Here is an 18,087-nt window from a genome sequence, read left to right as displayed (position 1 = left end):
GTTTGCAAGCTCTCCTTGTGACTGCATGAGTTTCTCCCAGGGGCTCCAGCTCCCTCCCGCGTCCTGAAGAGGTGCAGGTTGGTAGGTGAACTGGCCTTGGTACATTACCCTCAGTGTACAGCTGAGTGGCAGTAGAAGTTGGTGGGCATGTGGGACAGAAAGGTACAGGGAAAACAAATGAAGTGATTGGGAATGTTCTGAGGAATGGTAGAGATTTGATGGACTGAAAGGTAACCTTTTATGCCACATGAAAACATGATACATGACTTGTGTTCTCCCATTAGCAATGGTGGGCAAGATCTGGAGCATAAGGGGAGATCTTATAGGGGAGAGCAAATCATGAGGGATATAGATAGGGTGAATGTGAGCAAGTGTTTCCCCCTCAGGCTGGGCAAGATTAGAACTGGAGGTCATAGGTTGAGGGTGAAAAGTGAAATATTTAAGGGGAACCTGAGGGAGAAACTCTTCACTCCAGAGGGTGGTGTAAACGTGGGACCTGCCAGGAGAAGTGATAGATTCATTGTAACACTTAAGTTTGAATAGGTACATGGATGAATAGGTTTGGAGGGATATGGTCTGAGTATGGTCAAGCAGATGGGACTAGGCAGGAGACCAGGCCAGTATAGACAAGATGGACTGAAGGGCCTGCTTCTGTGCTGTAGTTCTCTATGAACCTATGGTTCTAGGTGATTTAACATTTCCGAAGCTGTGACCTTGACCACTGCTGTTCTCCTCCCATTTGACTGTCTCAGTAGGAGACATACGGAGTTAATCAGACACAGAGGGACTTAAGTCACACATGGGTCGGAATGGGATTGTCTGACAAGGGTGGAAGATTCTCTTCATTGAAGAACATTAGCAATTCCATGGTTTTCCCAATGAGCCACCACTTTTTGATAATCATTTCTATTTCCCACTCAAGATATTGATCGACATTAGGTTAGTAGCTATGGTGGGATCAGAAACCATGGATCTAGTTTGGTACCACATGGGCTGCCAGTCTAATGTCAGAAGCTATTGCATTAATACACACTTAGTGCCTATCATCGGCAATATTAGAGATTAGGAGTCGGTACTATACCTTGAGAAAGATTCCAAAGTCCTCCCTGGTCTTCAGATTATTGAGGTAGAGGTTGGCCGAGGAGTAGTTCAGGCAGTACCTCTGGTGACTGCAGCACAGTCTTTCCTGAAACTGACAGAAAACAAATTTTACATCAGATCGGAAAATCTTCCCCTTGCTACGGAATGATACTTCGGAAAATACGGAAGTATGGATCAAGTCTAAGCAGACCTGGACGCTAGAGTAAAATTCAGACTTACCTGTCATGTCTTAGACAACTAGAGAGGTCCAGGTCAATCTATTATGCTGACATGACTGGAGGACAGACTGAATCCAGCCCAGAGTAAAGTGAACTGACAGACATCTAAACCACAGCACTGGGTTAGCTGGATAGTCAGCTGGATATTATCTGGAGCACTGGATTAAATAAAACTTACTTTGAAAAAATCTTGAAGTACTTAAATAACCTTTACAACCTTTGAAAAATAACCTCCGTAGGGAAGGACGTGGTGGGGCTGTGTGGATATTCAGCTGGCCTGGGGCTGATGGATGGGCAGTGACTTTTCATGGTCCATAGGCCAGAGAGCCGCTTGATAACAGGTTGTATTCTAACGTTAAGTAGAATGGGTGAAGATAGGGGTAGCAGGAAGTCAGGACAGTTGATAAAACTGCGTTCATATTAAGGTCAGGATGCTGTGCAACTGACCCTTGTTTATCTTTCACTAAACATTGATGGTCTGAGATATTAAATATTTAGTAACACCTACCTTTGACAGCACTGCAATGAGAGATGATAGATCCCAGGAGCTCTGAATTGTTTCCAGAAGACTGGTCAAGAAGTCCCAACTCACCTGGTAAGATCAAACAATGCACAGGGTGATGTCTATCGTAATATAGTCATAGAGTCATAGAGCACTACCGCACAGAAAAAAGCCTTCCGCCTATCTGGTCTTGCTGAACTGTTACTCAGCCTAGTCCCATCGACCTTCACCCAGACCATGGCCCCCCATACCTCTCCCTTTGTCGACATCCAAATTTCTTTTGATTGTTGAAATCGAACCCATATCCACCACTTCTGCTGGCAGCTCATTTCACGTTCTCACCACCCTCTGGGTGAAGAAGTTCCCCCTCAGGTTCCCCTTAAATATTTCACCCTTAACCTATGACCTATGAACTCTAGTCTCACTCAACCTCAGTGGAAAAAGCCTGCTTGCATTTGCCCTACCTTCTTGTTGTTCCTTTCCGCACTTGCCGTTTCTTTAGTTTCATCTGTTTTATGAGACAGAGTTGCTAGCTCGACGCTGAACCCAGCGTGGGTAGAAAGCAAGCAAGCAGCCGGCCGGTGTGCTGCTTCAAGAAGCAACGTGTATCCTTGAAAATCCCCACCAGCCAGGCTATGCCATCTTCTCGCTGCTACCATTTCTGTTTTATAATCCTGCTTGAGCTCTCAGGTCTCCTTCCTCCCGTCTCTTAAATATAACCAATCTCCCTCAAAAGATACCTGACAGGTCAGCTATTTTGAACCGTGCTCCTAAACTGTGGGATTGAATGCGTAAGGCTATAAAGGATGCAAACTCAGCTGAGACTTGTAAACGCCAACTCAAAACCTATTCATTTAACCCTGCCTTTGTCTGTTTGTCTTTTATTTTTATTTTCATGTTTGCACTTTGAACGACATTGTCTCTATGAAAGGGGAGGGAACATCGAGTCAGACCATGAGAGGCCTGCGTGGGGCATTTTCATGCCTTACAAGGTGCAGATTGGAAGTCTGTGTGGGGCGCCACTCCTCACACAGACACTGGAGCAATGTGTGGTTAAGTGCCTTGCTCAACACACAAACAGGCTGCCACAACTGAGGCTCGAACTAGCGACCTTGAGATAACTAGACGAACACCTTAGCCACAAAGTGCTCTATAAATCATAATAATTATTGTTACTATTGGGCAGGAAGTACACAAGCCTTAAGACCCACACTGCTAAGTTCAAGAAGAGCTGCCTCCCTTCAATAATTTAATTCTTGAATATTGCTAATTACTACCTCAAAAGAGCATCACGATGACCACTTTAAACACTTTGCACTACAGTGAACTGCAGAGACCAAACCAAGCATTACTGGAACAGCCTCTGAAATAATTAAGGATTAACTCCAAAAGTTGGGATGCTGACAGAATGAAGAAGCCTAATGCCAAAGTACTTCTCTTTTTGTTCTTTCGTATAAAACTGTGTCTAATTTATGTTTATGTTTCCTTGTGAACGATGAGTCTCTGATATTATGTACCCATGATGTTGCTACAAGTAAGTTTTTCATTGCACCTGTTAATTGTACAAATGACAACAAACGTGACTTTGGACCAACTCAGCAACAAACTGCTTTTAGATTACAACTTCAGTGCAGAGGAAGGCTCAGTTGGTTCAGTGGCTGTCAGGGAGGGAATGCTGCTGAGTTGTCTGATCTGGACCAGCTGCCCTCAGACTCAGTGAAGCTCCTAACCCAAGCAGCCCGGAGGAGAGCAGTGAGTGGGAATGAATCGAGATGGGGTGGTAGGCGAGGATGCGAGAGAATATTTAATCAGGTGCTGGGTCAGAACGGAATCAGAGTTGGGGAGGTGAAGTGAGGTCAGATTGGAGATCTGAAATTGGTAGGCAGGCGTTAACCAGAGGGTACTGATTTAATGGCTCTTGCCAAGACAAGAGGCCAAACGGCCTCCTTTTGGATAGTAAGAACCTCTGTGGGATGTAGGGAAATGAGAATGTGTGCGTACCAGATGGCTGAATTTAATGATCTGTGCTGTTTTAGGGTCCTATGCTGTGGGAGATCCACCCATATTGCCTATATGATGCATACTGATCTTAGATCAAAGCCCATGAGGTAGTTATAGTAACGTCCCACAACTAAACTTCCTCCTTATTGATGTTCTTTTGGAACAGCTTGTTCCACTCCACCATCAGATATCAGGACTGTCAACAAACCCGTGGATACTACCTCAATGTGCTTTTTGTTCTCTCTTTGGACTATTTATTTATTAACTCTATATTTCTTATTGTAATTTATAGTACATTTTATGTATTGCACTAAGGTGTATGGAGTGTCCAGGCAGCCATAGCACCTCTGGTGAAGGGGCTTGTCATGTCCATTCTGGGACAACTCACTCACCTTTGGTTCCCACTGGACACTCAGCTCTCCCCTGTGGCTCCAAGCCGCTGTTTGCATGTGACAGCAGCCACACCCCACTACACTGCTTCGACAGGAGGGCTAAATCAGGTGAGGGTGGCTGGTGGCCTCGTACCCCGGTGAGATAGGGACGTGCCTGTCCTGCCATGTGAAGCCAGCTCTGGTGCACAGGGCAGATGAGATCTACAGTGAGATCCAACGGCCAGGATGGTGGTACTGCAACGCTCCGTGAAGAGCGAAGGGCATGACAAGGTACAGAAGACGTCAAGGTCATCCTCTGCCAAGAAAGACCCCAGTTTGTGGCGCTTGTTTGTACCACCTGACCCAGACTTCAGAGGTCCAGGGAGTAGAACTGCCCAGTGCACAAGCTTTTTGACTTTAAGAACTCTCTCAGACGGGCTGTAGGTGATGGACAACCACCATGATGAACTGCTACCGCAAAACTACAAATTTCACAACGTAAGTCAGTGGTAAGAAACCTGATTCTGATTCAGTTCACCCAGCAGAGCCGCTGCCTCACAGCCCGAGACCCAGGATCGACCCTGGCCTCTGGTATTGCACGTTCTCCCTACGAGCACATGGTTCCCTTCTGGTGCCTTCCACCAACATCCCACAAATTGGCACGATCTCCAACAGCCTTGTTTCCAACAACTCTGGGGGGAGCAGTTGGAAACAAGTGGAGAATACAAACTGGATTTGTGTGGGATCACTGTAGTCGGCTGACGATTGGAACAAACTCAATGGGCTAATGGGCCTGTTTTCATCTGTGTGGCACTCTTTTCTGTTCCAACTCCAAGGGCCCAGATTACCTTGGACAATTCATTGAGGTTCGCAAACAGTCTCCGAGGGTCAACGTCCAGAAGCCATCCTCTGCTCTGCAGATACTTCAAAGTGTTCAGGAAAACCTGCAAGACAGAAGCTTATCTGAGTAACTTGTTGAAGCCAGGATGCGGTGTGTGTTCACCGCCTATTGAGAGCAAGGATGTGGGGATCTGACTACCTTATGAGAACATGTTGAGCGGCTGTTCTTGGTGATATTGTGCTGGGCTGTACAAGTCCAATGTGCTGTGACTTTATGGAACATTGGCCAAACCTCAGCTGGAGTACCAGGTGACGTTCTGGTCATCACACTGTTGGAAAGGTGGACAGAGTGCAGAGGGGATTCACCGGGATGTTGCCTGGGCCGGTGCATTTTCGGGAATGTCTGGAGAAGCTAGGTCTGTTTTCCCTGGAGCGGAAGAGGTTCCGAGGGGACTTATTTGAGATATCTGGAATTATGGGGGCTAAAGCTAGGGCAGACTGCTAGAAACTATTCTCCATATCAGAAGTAAATAATACCAAAGGACCGAATTTAGGTAAAAGAGGGAGGTCATTCTGTACCCACTGCTCTGACAGATGAAGGAAAACATTCCACATGCCTTGTAACATTCGTGAACAAAGGAGAAATACTCTAAGGGGAAGATGAGGGAGAATTTCTTAGCTCCGAGAAGTGAGAATGTGGAACGAGATGCCAGCGGGTTTGATTTCAACATTTAAGAGGAGTTTGGATAAGTTCATGGGCGGGAAGGGTTTTGAGGGCTCTGGTCCAGGTGCAGCTTAATGGAACTAGATGGAATAATAGTTTGGCATGGACTGGCAGAAGGGCCTGTAGTGACTCTACTTTCTATTACACTACAAAGTACCCAGGACGTCTTTAGGGAGTGGTGTCTCAGAAAGGCAGCGTCCATTATTAAGGACCTCCAGCACCCAGGACAGCCCTTTTCTCACTGTTACCATCAGGAAGGTGTACAGAAGCCTGAAGACACACACTCAGAGATTCAGGAACAGCCTCTTCCCCTCTGCCATCCGATTCCTAAATGGACATCGAATCCTTGGACACTACCTCACATTTTTTAATATACAGTATTTCTGTTTTTTGCAGGTTTTAAAATCTATTCAATATACGTAATTGATTTACTTGTTTATTTATTTTTATTTTATTTTTTTTTCTCTCTGCTGGATTATATATTGCATTGAACTGCTGCTGCGAAGTTAACAAATTTCACGTCACATGCCGGTGATAATAAAACTGATTCTGATTTAGATATTATGACACATACAGCAATACTACAGGATACCAGGAATGGTCCTTCCCTTTTGTTGGTACCTCAATGCAAAATAAACCCAGAGCATTTTAGAGGGGATCTAAAAATTTTCAGCCAGAAAGTGGCGAGTGGAAGACACTGCCTGGGAGGGTGGTGGGAGCAGAGGCACTGACAACACTAAAGAGGTGTCTAGGTGATTGGTTAAGTCATCTCAGCACAGAAAGCTGCAGGCCAAGTGCTAGAAGGTGGGATTAATATGGATGGGTGCCCATGGTCTGCAGGAACATGATGGGCCAAACGTCCTGCTGCCATGCTGCATGACTCCATGATAACCTTGCCAGAGAACTCACAGACACCAGAGCAAAGACTACTGGAACAGCCTTGGGCATCTCGAGAGCAACTTGGGATCAACACTGGAAGTTGGGATGCTGAAAGATTAAAGAAGCCCCTTTGGTAGCACTAACCAAGTGAGGGGTTGTCCCAATTGGAAAAAAACATCAGCTCAGTGAATGGTGATAAAAGAGTGAAAGGAAATGGGATGAGTACAGCCACCTCTCCACCTGACTAATGTGAATGATGTCCATCTACACAGGTTTGCCCCTCAGATCCCAGGCCACCTGAGAATACACAAACAAACCTGATCCAGGGGGCTTTGCAGAGGTTGTAATATTGCTTGTAACACGCTTCCAGCGGGTTGGACTCAGTCAACGCAATAAGTTGTCGTCTCTCTTGATGGCCCATGTTAGTGATGCCCAGGTACACGAGCACAAAACATCACAATGCAGACCAGGAGAGAGACGCGGAAGTGCTACAAGGTGGTTGAGCTCGAAGGGGCCTGGCCTTGCCGTTTGGTGCTGCCCCCCATGTGCCAGCGGTGGAATGACGGGCTAGATTGTGTGCGTCTGTACACTGCTGGGAGACTGGACTGTCGATTGCTGGACATTGGCGCTGACGGTCTTAGACTAGATATGTTTTTTTCTGAGTGAAAATGCTTCTTTGCTTGATATTTTGAATTATGTTACTCACTATTTTTGGATGTGTTTGCAGCTTGGCCCTAGAGGAACACTGTCTCATGCAGCTGTATAGAAACACAGAAAACCTTCAGCACAACACAGGTCCTTCAGCCCACAATGCAGTGCCGAACATGTACTTACTTTAGAAATTACCTAGGGTTACCCATAGCCCTCTATTTTTCTAAGTTGCACGTACCTATCCAGGAGTCTCTTAAAAGACCCTATCGCATCCACCTCCACCACCGTCACCGGTGTATCTATGGATGGTTTGAATGATAATTAAACTTCATTTGATCTGGTTTGACTTTTGATCATCCGCAAAACAACATCAGTAACCAATACAAATGGCCTGGAGTTCGGTGTCCTGTCATTGGCTAGTCCAGGGGTCGATACCGAAGGTCAAAGCCCTACGGTCGATTGGAAGTTCAGAAATCGAAGCCCAATGGAAACTGGAGGCCTAACCTGGAGATGGAGGAGTGTCCGTGCGTGTGAGTGGGAGGGAGGAAGGGCCTTGTTTTGTTGTTTGAATTCTGATTTGTTGCTTGAGTTCTGTGTTTTCTGTCGAGCACTATGTTGGTGCTGGAATGTGCCCCAGCACATCCTAGGTTAGTTGTTAACACAAACGAGACATTTCACTGTATGTTAACAGGTGTATATGAAAGATAAATCCGAATCAGAATATAATGGGTAAACTTTCATAGGCTGACCTCAGGTGGTCACCTGGAGCACCTTTGTTTGGAACGCAGAGCAGGGGTGAAACCTGGTTTTAGAAAAGACAACACTGTTTACCTACAGCAGACCCCATGAGTGGACTGTGCCCATATACAACTCAGTCCTGACTCTCTCAGAGTATGATGACAAGCATCACAGGCCTCCAGTGTGTCTGGGAATGAGGGCCTGCACCATTGTGCAATAGTCCAGCTGACCATGGAAGTCTCTTTTACAAATGGCTCCAGCCCTTCAACAGAGAACAACAGCCCTCACCTCCCTTGCCTGAGCGGAAGGACTGAATCGAAACAGATGCCTTACGATTCAGATATCAGCATAGGACAACACGCAAATGAGGAACTCAGCAGGTCAGGTAGCGTCTATGGAGAGGAATAAACAGTCAGCGTTTTCAGCTGAGGCCTTTCACCTGGACTGGAAAGAAAGGGGAAGGGGCCAGAATAAGAAGGTGCTGGGAGGGGAAGGAGTACAAGCTGAAAGGTGAGAGGTGAGACCAGGTGAGGGGGTAGGCCTGTGGCTGGGGGAGAGCTGACGATGTGAGAAGTTGGAGAGGATAGATGGAAGAGCTAAAAAAGAAGGAATCTGATAGTAGAGGAATAAAGTGAAGGAGGTGGGCAACTGAGGGAGTTGATGGGCAGGTCATGATGGTGGGGGAAGAGAAGGGGTGAGAGGGCCAGTAGAATAGGGGAGAATGGCTGGGGGTGGGGAGGAATGGGAATCCGAGGGGTCTGCAGAATTTGACAGTCTGGCGAGAGAAGAGAGAGCAACACGGCTTCTGGGGTGAGAAACAGGAATACTGGACAACGGGCAACTAGGAGGGGTGGAAACAGGAATCTGGCTGGTGAAATGGGAAGCATGGAAGAATGGGAGGCTTTAGGAATACAAGCAGACATGAATTAGCACACACAATCTGCCGATGTTCTCTTGTTAGCCATATGAATTACTTGTATGTATAATGTGAGCACTAAATATAATCATATTTGATACTTCCTTTATGGAATATTAGTGATGTCCCTCGGACTGAACTGCAGGAGATAAGACCATGAGACGTAGAGACAAAGGAGCAGAACTGGGCCATTCTGTTGCGGGCACAATGACATTTGACTGGTCGGAGCAGCCAACAGACTCACCTCCTCCATCACCTGCAACTGATCTCTGAGGTAGGTGCATTCCGTGGTGAAGATCTCCCACATGGCCTCCTGCAGCTTCTTCTCCTTCTGCTGCGTCTCTGGGTGAAAGTTCTGACTCTTCACCATTTGTGGCCAGCACTGGTCCTGACAGGGCAGAAGATGGATTATAGGTGCCGCTGTGGACTTACTTCTGGCTCGGTGCTGGCGAGGCAGTTACATGTGGAGATGCTGAACTGACAGCCCAGTTCATGACATGAACCAATCACCCCCCTCATCACCCTGTCTACACTTCCTGTTGCCTCAGGAAAGCAGCCAACATAATTGCAAAATGTGTGCAGGATAGTTTTTTTGTGGCAATGCATAGAGGTACCAACTAGAGAAGGATCTCCTGTTAGGGAATGAGATGGGTCAGGTGACGGAGGTTTGTGTTGGGGAGCACTTCGGGTCCAGTGATCACAATGCTATTAGTTTCAATATAATTATGGAGAAGGATAGGTCTGCACCCAAGGTTGAGATTTTTGATTGGAGAAAGGCTAACGTTAAAGAGATGCGAAAGGATTTAGAAGGAGTGGATTGGGACAATTTGTTTTGTGGGAAGAATGTAATAGAGAAATGGAGGTCATTTAAAGGTGAAATTTTGAGGGTACAGAATATTTATATTCCTGTTAGGTTGAAAGGAAAGGTTAAAAGTTTGAGAGAGCCATGGTTTTCAAGGGATATTGGAAACTTGGTTTGAAAAAAGAGGTATCTACAATAAATATAGGCAGCATGGAGTAAATGAGGTGCTCGAGGAATATAAAGAATGTAAAAAGAATCTTAAGAAAGAAATTAGAAAAGCTAAAAGAAGATATGAGGTTGCTTTGGCAAGTAAGGTGAAAATAAATTCCAAGGGTTTGTACAGTTATATTAATAGCAAAAGTATAGTGAGGGATAAAATTGGTCCCTTAGAGAATCAGAGTGGACAGGTATGTGTGGAGCCAAAAGAGATGGGGGAGATTCTGAACAATTTCTTTTCTTCGGTGTTCACGAAGGAGAAGGATATTGAATTGTGTAAGGTAAGGGAAACAGGTAGGGAAGTTATGGAAACTATGATGATTAAAGAAGATGAAGTAATGGCACTTTTAAGGAATATAAAAGTGGATAAGTCTCCGGGTCCTGACAGGATATTCCCTAGGACCTTGAGGGAAGTTAGTGTGGAAATAGCAAGGGCTCTGACAGAAATATTTCAAATGTCATTAGAAACGGGGATGGTGCCGGAGGATTGGCGTATTGCTCATGTTGTTCCATTGTTTAAAAAGGGTTCTAAGAGTAAACCTAGCAATTATCGGCATGTGAGTTTGACGTCAGTGGTGGGTAAGTTGACGGAAAGTGTTCTTAGAGATGGTATATATAATTATCTGAATAGACAGGGTCTGATTAGGAACAGTCAACAAGGATTTGTGCGTGGAAGGTCACGTTTGACAGATCTTATTGAATTTTTTGCAGAGGTTACTAGGAAAGTTGACGAGGGTAAAGCGGTGGATGTTGTCTATATGGACTTCAGTAAGGCCTTTGACAAGGTTCCACATGGAAGGTTAGTTAGGAAGGTTCAATCGTTAGGTATTAATATGGAAGTAGTAAAATGGATTCAGCAGTGGCTGAGTGGGAGACGCCAGAGAGTAGTGGTGGATAACTGTTTGTCAGATTGGAGGTGGGTGTGCAGTGGTGTGCCTCAGGGATCTGTACTGGGTCCAATGTTGTTTGTCATATATATTAATGATCTGGATGATGGGGTGGTAAATTGGATTAGTAAGTATGCAGATGATACTAAGATAGGTGGCATTGTGGATAATGAAGTAGGTTTTCAAAGCTTGCAGAGAGATTTAGGCCAGTTAGAAGAGTGGTCTGAAAGATGGCAGATGGAGTTTAATGCTGATGAAGGCGAGGTGCTACATTTTGGTAGGACTAATCAAAATAGGACATTCATGGTAAATGGTAGGGCATTGAAGAATGCAGTAGAACAGAGGGATCTAGGAATAATGGTGCATAGTTCCCTGAAGGTGGAATCTCATATGGATAGGGTGGTGAAGAAAGCTTTTGGTATGCTGGCCTTTATAAATCAAAGTATTGAGTATAGGAGTTGGGATGTAATGTCGAAATTGTACAAGGCATTGGTGAGGCCAAATTTGGAGTATTGTGTACAGTTTTGGTCACCGAATTATAGGAAAGATGTCAACAAAATTGAGAGAGTACAGAGAAGATTTACTAGAATGTTACCTGGGTTTCATCACTTAAGTTACAGGGAAAGGTTGAACAAGTTGGGTCTTTATTCTTTGGAATGTAGAAAGTTGAGGGGGGACTTGATAGAGGTAATTAAAATTATGAGGGGGATTGATAGAGTTGACATGGATAGGCTTTTTCCATTGAGAGAGGGGGAAATTCAAACAAGAGGACATGAGTTGAGAGTTAAAGGGCAAAAGTTTAGGGGTAACATGAGGGGGAACTTCTTTACTCAGAGAGTGGTAGCTGTGTGGAACGAGCTTCCAGCAGAAGTGGTTGAGGCAGGTTTGATGTTGTTGTTTAAAGTTAAGTTGGATAGATATATGGACAGGAAAGGAATGGAGGGTTATGGGCTGAGTGCAGGTCAGTGGGACTAAGTGAGAGTAAGAGTTCGGCACGGACTAGAAGGGCCAAGATGGCCTGTTTCCGTGCTGTAATTGTTATATGGTTATAATCAAGGACCCCTCACACCCTGGTCATTCTCCCTTCTCCCCTTTCCAATCAGACAACATGTATGGCATTCCAGTGCTGGGGTCTGATCTTTTTCCAGTTTATATTAATAGCCTCAGTAAAGCACTTGCTAACTTTTCTAACGATAACTAGCAGGAGAGTAAGTGGCAAAGAAGACACAAGAAGAGATATCGGCAGTTTAAGTGAGTGGGCAAGAATCTGGCCAATGGACTGTAGTGTGAGAAAATCTAAAATTATTTACTTTCGCAGGACAATCAAAGTTCTGGAGTGGACCGATGGAGGCCTCTTTTCCATGCATGTGGCACTGCCAAGTGTCCAGACTACAGAACGTACACAGGTAAGTAGAGCTCAGCTAGAGGTAAAGCTCAGTCAGAAAGCAGGCTCAAGGCTGCATGGCCAGCACCCAGTCATGTAGAATTTCACCTTAATGCAGTAGCAGTGAGGATTGAGACCCAGAAATACCTGATGTCAGCAGAAATCCTCCAGAACACTCTGGATGAACTGCCAACCGTACCATCACCAGGTGGTGAGAGAGCCTGAGTGAACATGGGAGAAACGTCTGGGCAATGAAATAAGTGTAACAGAACAACTTACCTTGTACCTCTGTGAGCCCTGATCCACATGGTCTGTGATCTCCAAATTTGCCAGAAGGTTTTCTAGGTCAGATATTGGCTTTTGCTTCACTTTGCTCTGCAGTCAGAAACATATAATGAAAGCAGTGTGCTGAAAATCCCTACGCTACACACTAACACCACACAGATCTCTTGCTGGAGCGTTTCAGGAAAAGATTCAATTTTGGGGAAACCCTTTATAGGCAGAGGGAGGGGTTCTCTCCTTCCCCACCTCTCCCATTGTCAGAAGCTGTACACTTTGGCCATTAAAACTGTGCTGACTGTTCAATAACTGACGGATCCACTTCTCTGCTGACGTGCATCCCAAAGGCTGCGTATCCTTCCCAAAAATAAAACATAAGGAAACACGTTCTTCATCAACTGAAATTTCTCACCGTGTCAACCCTTTTATCACCCCTGGTGCCTATCAACTTTAGTTCACTGAGGGCTCTTTGATGGAGAACGATGTCAGTGACAATCGTTCTCATCTTGCCTCTCCAGTTCAGCTCTTTGGTCCATAGCTGGACCAAGACTGTGGTAATAGGGCTTGGAGAATCGAGTTCCTTGTGATCTTGCAGACAGGCCATTGGTAAGCATGTTGATAGAGAGCAAACATGATGGGATTATTGTCAATGACGCCTTCCATCATGACGTAGAAGCAATGCTGAGACTTTATAAAGGATTGGAGACACTGCACTCAGCATATTGAGAGTAGTTTTGGGCTCCTTATCTAAGAAAGGATGTGCTGGCATTCGGGAGTGTCCATAGGAGGTTCACAAGAATAATCCCGGGAATGAACGGGTTAACATATGAGGAACATTTGATGGCTCTGGGCCTGTGCTCACTGGAATTTAGAAGAATGAGGGGGACCTCATTGAAACCTATCAAACATTGATAGAATGGATGCGGAGAGGATAGTGGGATAGTCCAGGATCAGAATAGAAGGACGTCCCTTTAGAACAGAGATGAGGAGGAATTTCTTTAGCCAGGTGGTGGTGAATTCATTTCCACAGATGGCTGTGTATATTGAAAGTGGAGGTTGATAGGTTCTTGATTAGTCAGGGCATCAAATATTACAGGGAGAAGGCAGGAGAAGGAGGTTGGGAGGGATAATAAATCAGCCATGATGGAATGGTAGAGCAGACTTGATGGGCTGAATGGCTCCTGTGACTTAGGGAGTTATGAATCACATCTTCCCCAACAGCCATTCAACACTAGCCACCCTCCCCATCCACAGTGCACAGTTCAAGTAGTGAACGCCAAGGGAAACATGGGGACGATCATTATTCACCCAGGCTTTGGCAGATTCCACTCAAAGCAGTGAGTTCACCTTCATCCTGAGTTGGAATGGGAACAAGGTGACTCAGAGTTCCTGGTGACATAAACTGAGCACCGATCCTGCCCCTATCATATCTTAAGGGCTACAAACACAAAATGCTGGAGGAACTCAGCAGATCAGCCAGCACCTATGGAGAGGAATAAACAGTTGATGAGCTGGGCCAAGACCCTTCATCAGTCTTGATAGAAGGTCTCAGCTTGAAACGTCGACTGTTATTCCTCTCCGCAGTCGCTGCCAGACGTTCTGAGTTCCTCTGGCACTTTGTGTTTGCTGCTCTGGATTTCCAGCACGTGCAGAATCTCCTGTGTTTATGTCCTAAGGGCTGTTAGTTGGGGAGGTTCCTTCCTACACATTTGACAGTCTGCTTCCACTGGTGCCCGTACACCACGGCCATTCAGGGAAGTTGTTTGGTTGCCACAGTCACTGTTTGGGAGAGAAGTAAACTGATCTGAAAAATGAATAACTAAACACTTCACCCAATCATAAAGGCCCAGATGTTTAAGGATATGTAAGGGGTTTCTTCTTTTATGTTACTGCGTAGTCTAATTAAAATGGCTTCTTTGTTATGTTATAATTGAAATGGCTTCTTTGTTCTGTTAACTGCTGAGAAAGTCCTCCCGCTAGCAGTTTGTTTGGATCATGTTACTGATAAGAGGGTGAACAAACCAATTGGGATAGATGTTATTCTTTCTGTGTGTCTGTAAGTTAGTGTGATGCGTGGGTTTTTGGGGAGAAGGCGGGAGAGAGAGAGAGAGAGGTTGGACCAGGTGCTGTGAGTCTGCTAACAGGCTCGGACTCCCGAGTAGGAGTACATTATTGGCATTTCAGAAACTCTTAAACAGGTGCCTGGATGATAGAGAAATGGAGGGGTATTTAGAAAGGAAGGGTTACATTGAACTCGGACAGGTTAAAGGGTTAGCACAACATGGTGGGCTGAAGGATCTGTAGTGTGCTGAGTGTTCTGTGTTCTATGATCTCTGTCCTAATATGGATTAACTTAGGACTAGATGAAACAAGCTTTCACCTGCTACACACATCAAAGTTGCTGGTGAACGCAGCAGGATTCCTTGTGTTTCACCTGCTACACTGGGCAGACTCTGCCCAAAGCTCACAAGGAAGGTGGAGTAATCTCTCTGTTCTTTGGCAATGTTTGAAGCAAACCAGTCAGTGCACATCTGTTCAATCTATACCCCAGTTCTTACTACAATCCATACCAAATCAGTACCATAGTTCATACAAATTTTACCCACAACATCTGAATGAGTGCTAGAATTTTAAATATGAAGACACAAACATTACCATTCCTCGTTTTGAAAAAGGCCATTTTAACTTCTTTGATTCTGAAAGAGAAAATTGGGATGGCATTACAATTTTAAAACATGCCCTGATTTTTAATCTGCATTTTATAAATCGCACAGAACATTCCAACTGCCAGGCTTCTGAAACGGAACACATTTCGAACCGGAACCGCAAGCATATCCAGGTCAAAGGTTCCTCATTGGTCCACGAGCTCACCTGTATTGAGAGTGGATGTCGATGGTGCATGATAAAGATGCTCAGCATCATTGGAAATTAATAAATCCCCTGGAAATATATCAAGATCAGGCGAAGAAACAACAACTGAACTGCCTCTACGACTGGACAAGCACCTACAATGGATAAAAAAACACAATCAGGCTGGGTTTTGAAACAATAATCATTGAATATTTCCATATGTAGAAAATTCAAAGCAGGACACAACCAATTTCCCCCGGGATCAATAAAGTATGACTATGACAATGTACTTCCTTCAAAACTTGACTCTTGTATCTTATTTAGCCCCCAAAGAGGTCCTTGCTGACCAGCACACAATCCTAGCCTCTCTACAGCCTCTAATTTTACATCCTCAGATCAACACCTCTGCACAATCTCACCCCTCATTCTTCCTGTAACCTCTCCTGAAACCCTCAGGGATAGACATTGCTATGTTTCATTTTTCAGGGATAAAATGACTAGTGATATTTTCACAAGCTCTCATAATTGTCGGCGTGCAGCACAGCGGGTGCAACCTTGGCAACCAGCTGTCAAAGAGACATAAAACAATATCAGAATTAGCTTTATTATCACTGACATTTATTGTTTTGCAGCATATAGAATATGTATACAGTATATTCCAGTTAATTGGGGCACACCTGGACCAGTATATTTTGGTTGAATGAGCTGAAGTTTCATGGGAGTAGTTAAAAAGGTATAAAAAGACAAACTGTATAACAGATGAAATATTTAAATGAAATATAGAACAAATTAAAACACTGCAATAGTACTACAATATTATAAAACTGGGAATTAGTTATTAATATTTATCAATGGAGGAGTTTATCCAGTGTACACAGTGAACAGAATCAGCAGAGGCACCTAGTGTAGATAACGAACTGCTTTCATACAATGCTATTGCTGATTGCACCCTCCAAATCTTCATTTTCATTGTAACATTCAGGATGGAACATTCCACTTGCCGAAGTAGTGAAAATGTTTCATTTCTACTCCCAGCCATTTCTCACATCTCCAAGCCTGAATGCTTAAAACCGCAGTGAGCAAAACAGTTCTGAATTGTCCTACGGCTTAATTCTTGCCAAGTATCAGTGACAAAAATCACTGATTATTGAACACAAACAGACACAACTGACACTATTCTTAAACAGTTTGCTCTAAGCACGGTGTAGTGTCCAATGGCCACACGAGTGCGCACGACTGGTTCCAGTTAGCTAGCAGTAATGACCCTCTGTGATGAGGGTCTTTAACGATGGATGCTGCCTTCTTGAGGCATCCCCTTTTGAAGATGTCCTCGATGGTAGGGAGGGTGGTGCTCACGATGGAGCTGGTTGAGTTTACAACTCCTGCAGCTATTTCTGATCCTGTTGAACTGACTCCTCTCTACCAGATGGTGATGCAACCTGTTAGAATGTTCTCACAGTATATAGAAACATAGAAAACCTACAGCACAATACAGGCCCTTCGGCCCACAAAGTTGTGCCGAACATGTCCCTACCTTAGAAATTACTAGGCTTACCCATAGCCCTCTATTTTTCTAAGCTCCATGTACCTATCCAACAGTCTCTTAAAAGACCCTATCGTTTCCGCCTCCATCACCCCATTGCACTCACCACCCTCTGAGTAAAAAACTTACCCCTGACATCTCCTCTGTACCTACTCCCCAGCACCTTAAACCTGTGTCCTCTTGTGGCAACCATTTCAGCCCTGGGAAAAAGCCTCTGACTATCCACATGATCAATGCCTCTCATCATCTTATACACCTCTATTAGGTCACCTCTCATCCTCCGTTGCTCCAAGGAGAAACGGCCGAGTTCACTCAACCTATTGGCTTTTCCATTCCTGGACTCTAGTGTTTCCACACAGATCGTGATGCAACCAGTCAGGACACTCCTCACTCTGCATCCATACACGTTTGTCAAGATTTTAAATGCCATGCCAAATCTGTACGAACTTCTAAGAAAGTAGAGGTGCTGCTGTGCCTTCTCTTTGTTGGCATGTGCTAGTCCCAGGATAGGTCCTCGGACATGATAAATCATGGTGATAGTTATAGTCATACTTTATTGATCCCGGGGGAAATTGCTTTTCATTACAGTTGCACCATCAATAATAAATAGTAATAGAACCATAAATAGTTAAATAGTAATATGTAAATTATGCCAGTAAATTATGAAATAAGTCCAGGACCAGCCTATTGGCTCAGGGTGTCTGACCCTCCAAGGGAGGAGTTGTAAAGTTTGATGGCCACAGGCAGGAATGATTTCCTATGACGCTCTGTGCTGCATCTCGGTGGAATGAGTCTCTGGCTGAATGTACTCCTGTGCCCACCCAGTACATTATGTAGTGGATGGGAAACATTGACCAAGATGGCATGCAACTTAGACAGCATCCTCTTTTCAGACACCACCGTGAGAGAGTCCAGTTCCATCTCCACAACATCACTGGCCTTACAAATGAGTTTGTTGATTCTGTTGTTGTCTGCTACCCTCAGCCTGCTGCCCCAGCACACAACAGCAAACATGATAGCACTGGCCACCACAGACTCATAGAACATCCTCAGCATCGTCCGGCAGATGTTAAAGGACCTCAGTCTCCTCAGGAAATAGAGACGGCTCTGACCCTTCTTGTAGACAGCCTCAGTGTTCTTTGACCAGTCCAGTTTATTGTCAATTCGTATCCCCAGGTATTTGTA

The 18,087-nt window shown here is 44.8% G+C and overlaps 1 protein-coding gene across 3 annotated transcripts in view; it reads right to left on the bottom strand.

Annotated features, from left to right (window-relative positions):
* The window catches only part of plekhg7 (pleckstrin homology domain containing, family G (with RhoGef domain) member 7), a 109,151-nt gene that overhangs the window by 41,413 nt on the left and 49,651 nt on the right, over positions 1-18,087 (bottom strand). For 2 of the 3 annotated variants that reach the window (XM_072241648.1, XM_072241647.1), the window contains 7 exons: positions 15,381-15,514; positions 15,165-15,205; positions 12,510-12,605; positions 9,186-9,329; positions 5,042-5,137; positions 1,828-1,911; positions 1,082-1,192 (listed from right to left, as the gene is read on the bottom strand). In XM_072241648.1, coding sequence (XP_072097749.1) covers positions 1,082-1,192; positions 1,828-1,911; positions 5,042-5,137; positions 9,186-9,329; positions 12,510-12,605; positions 15,165-15,205; positions 15,381-15,514 — 706 coding nt within the window. The remainder of the gene's footprint in view (positions 1-1,081; positions 1,193-1,827; positions 1,912-5,041; positions 5,138-9,185; positions 9,330-12,509; positions 12,606-15,164; positions 15,206-15,380; positions 15,515-18,087) is intronic. The other variant, XM_072241649.1, reaches the window with a different exon arrangement.

This window comes from Mobula birostris, chromosome 23 (assembly GCF_030028105.1).
Source record: "Mobula birostris isolate sMobBir1 chromosome 23, sMobBir1.hap1, whole genome shotgun sequence".
Lineage (NCBI taxonomy): Eukaryota > Metazoa > Chordata > Chondrichthyes > Myliobatiformes > Myliobatidae > Mobula > Mobula birostris.
Note: the sequence above shows the minus strand (reverse complement) of the source record. Positions and strands in the feature narration are given on the sequence as shown.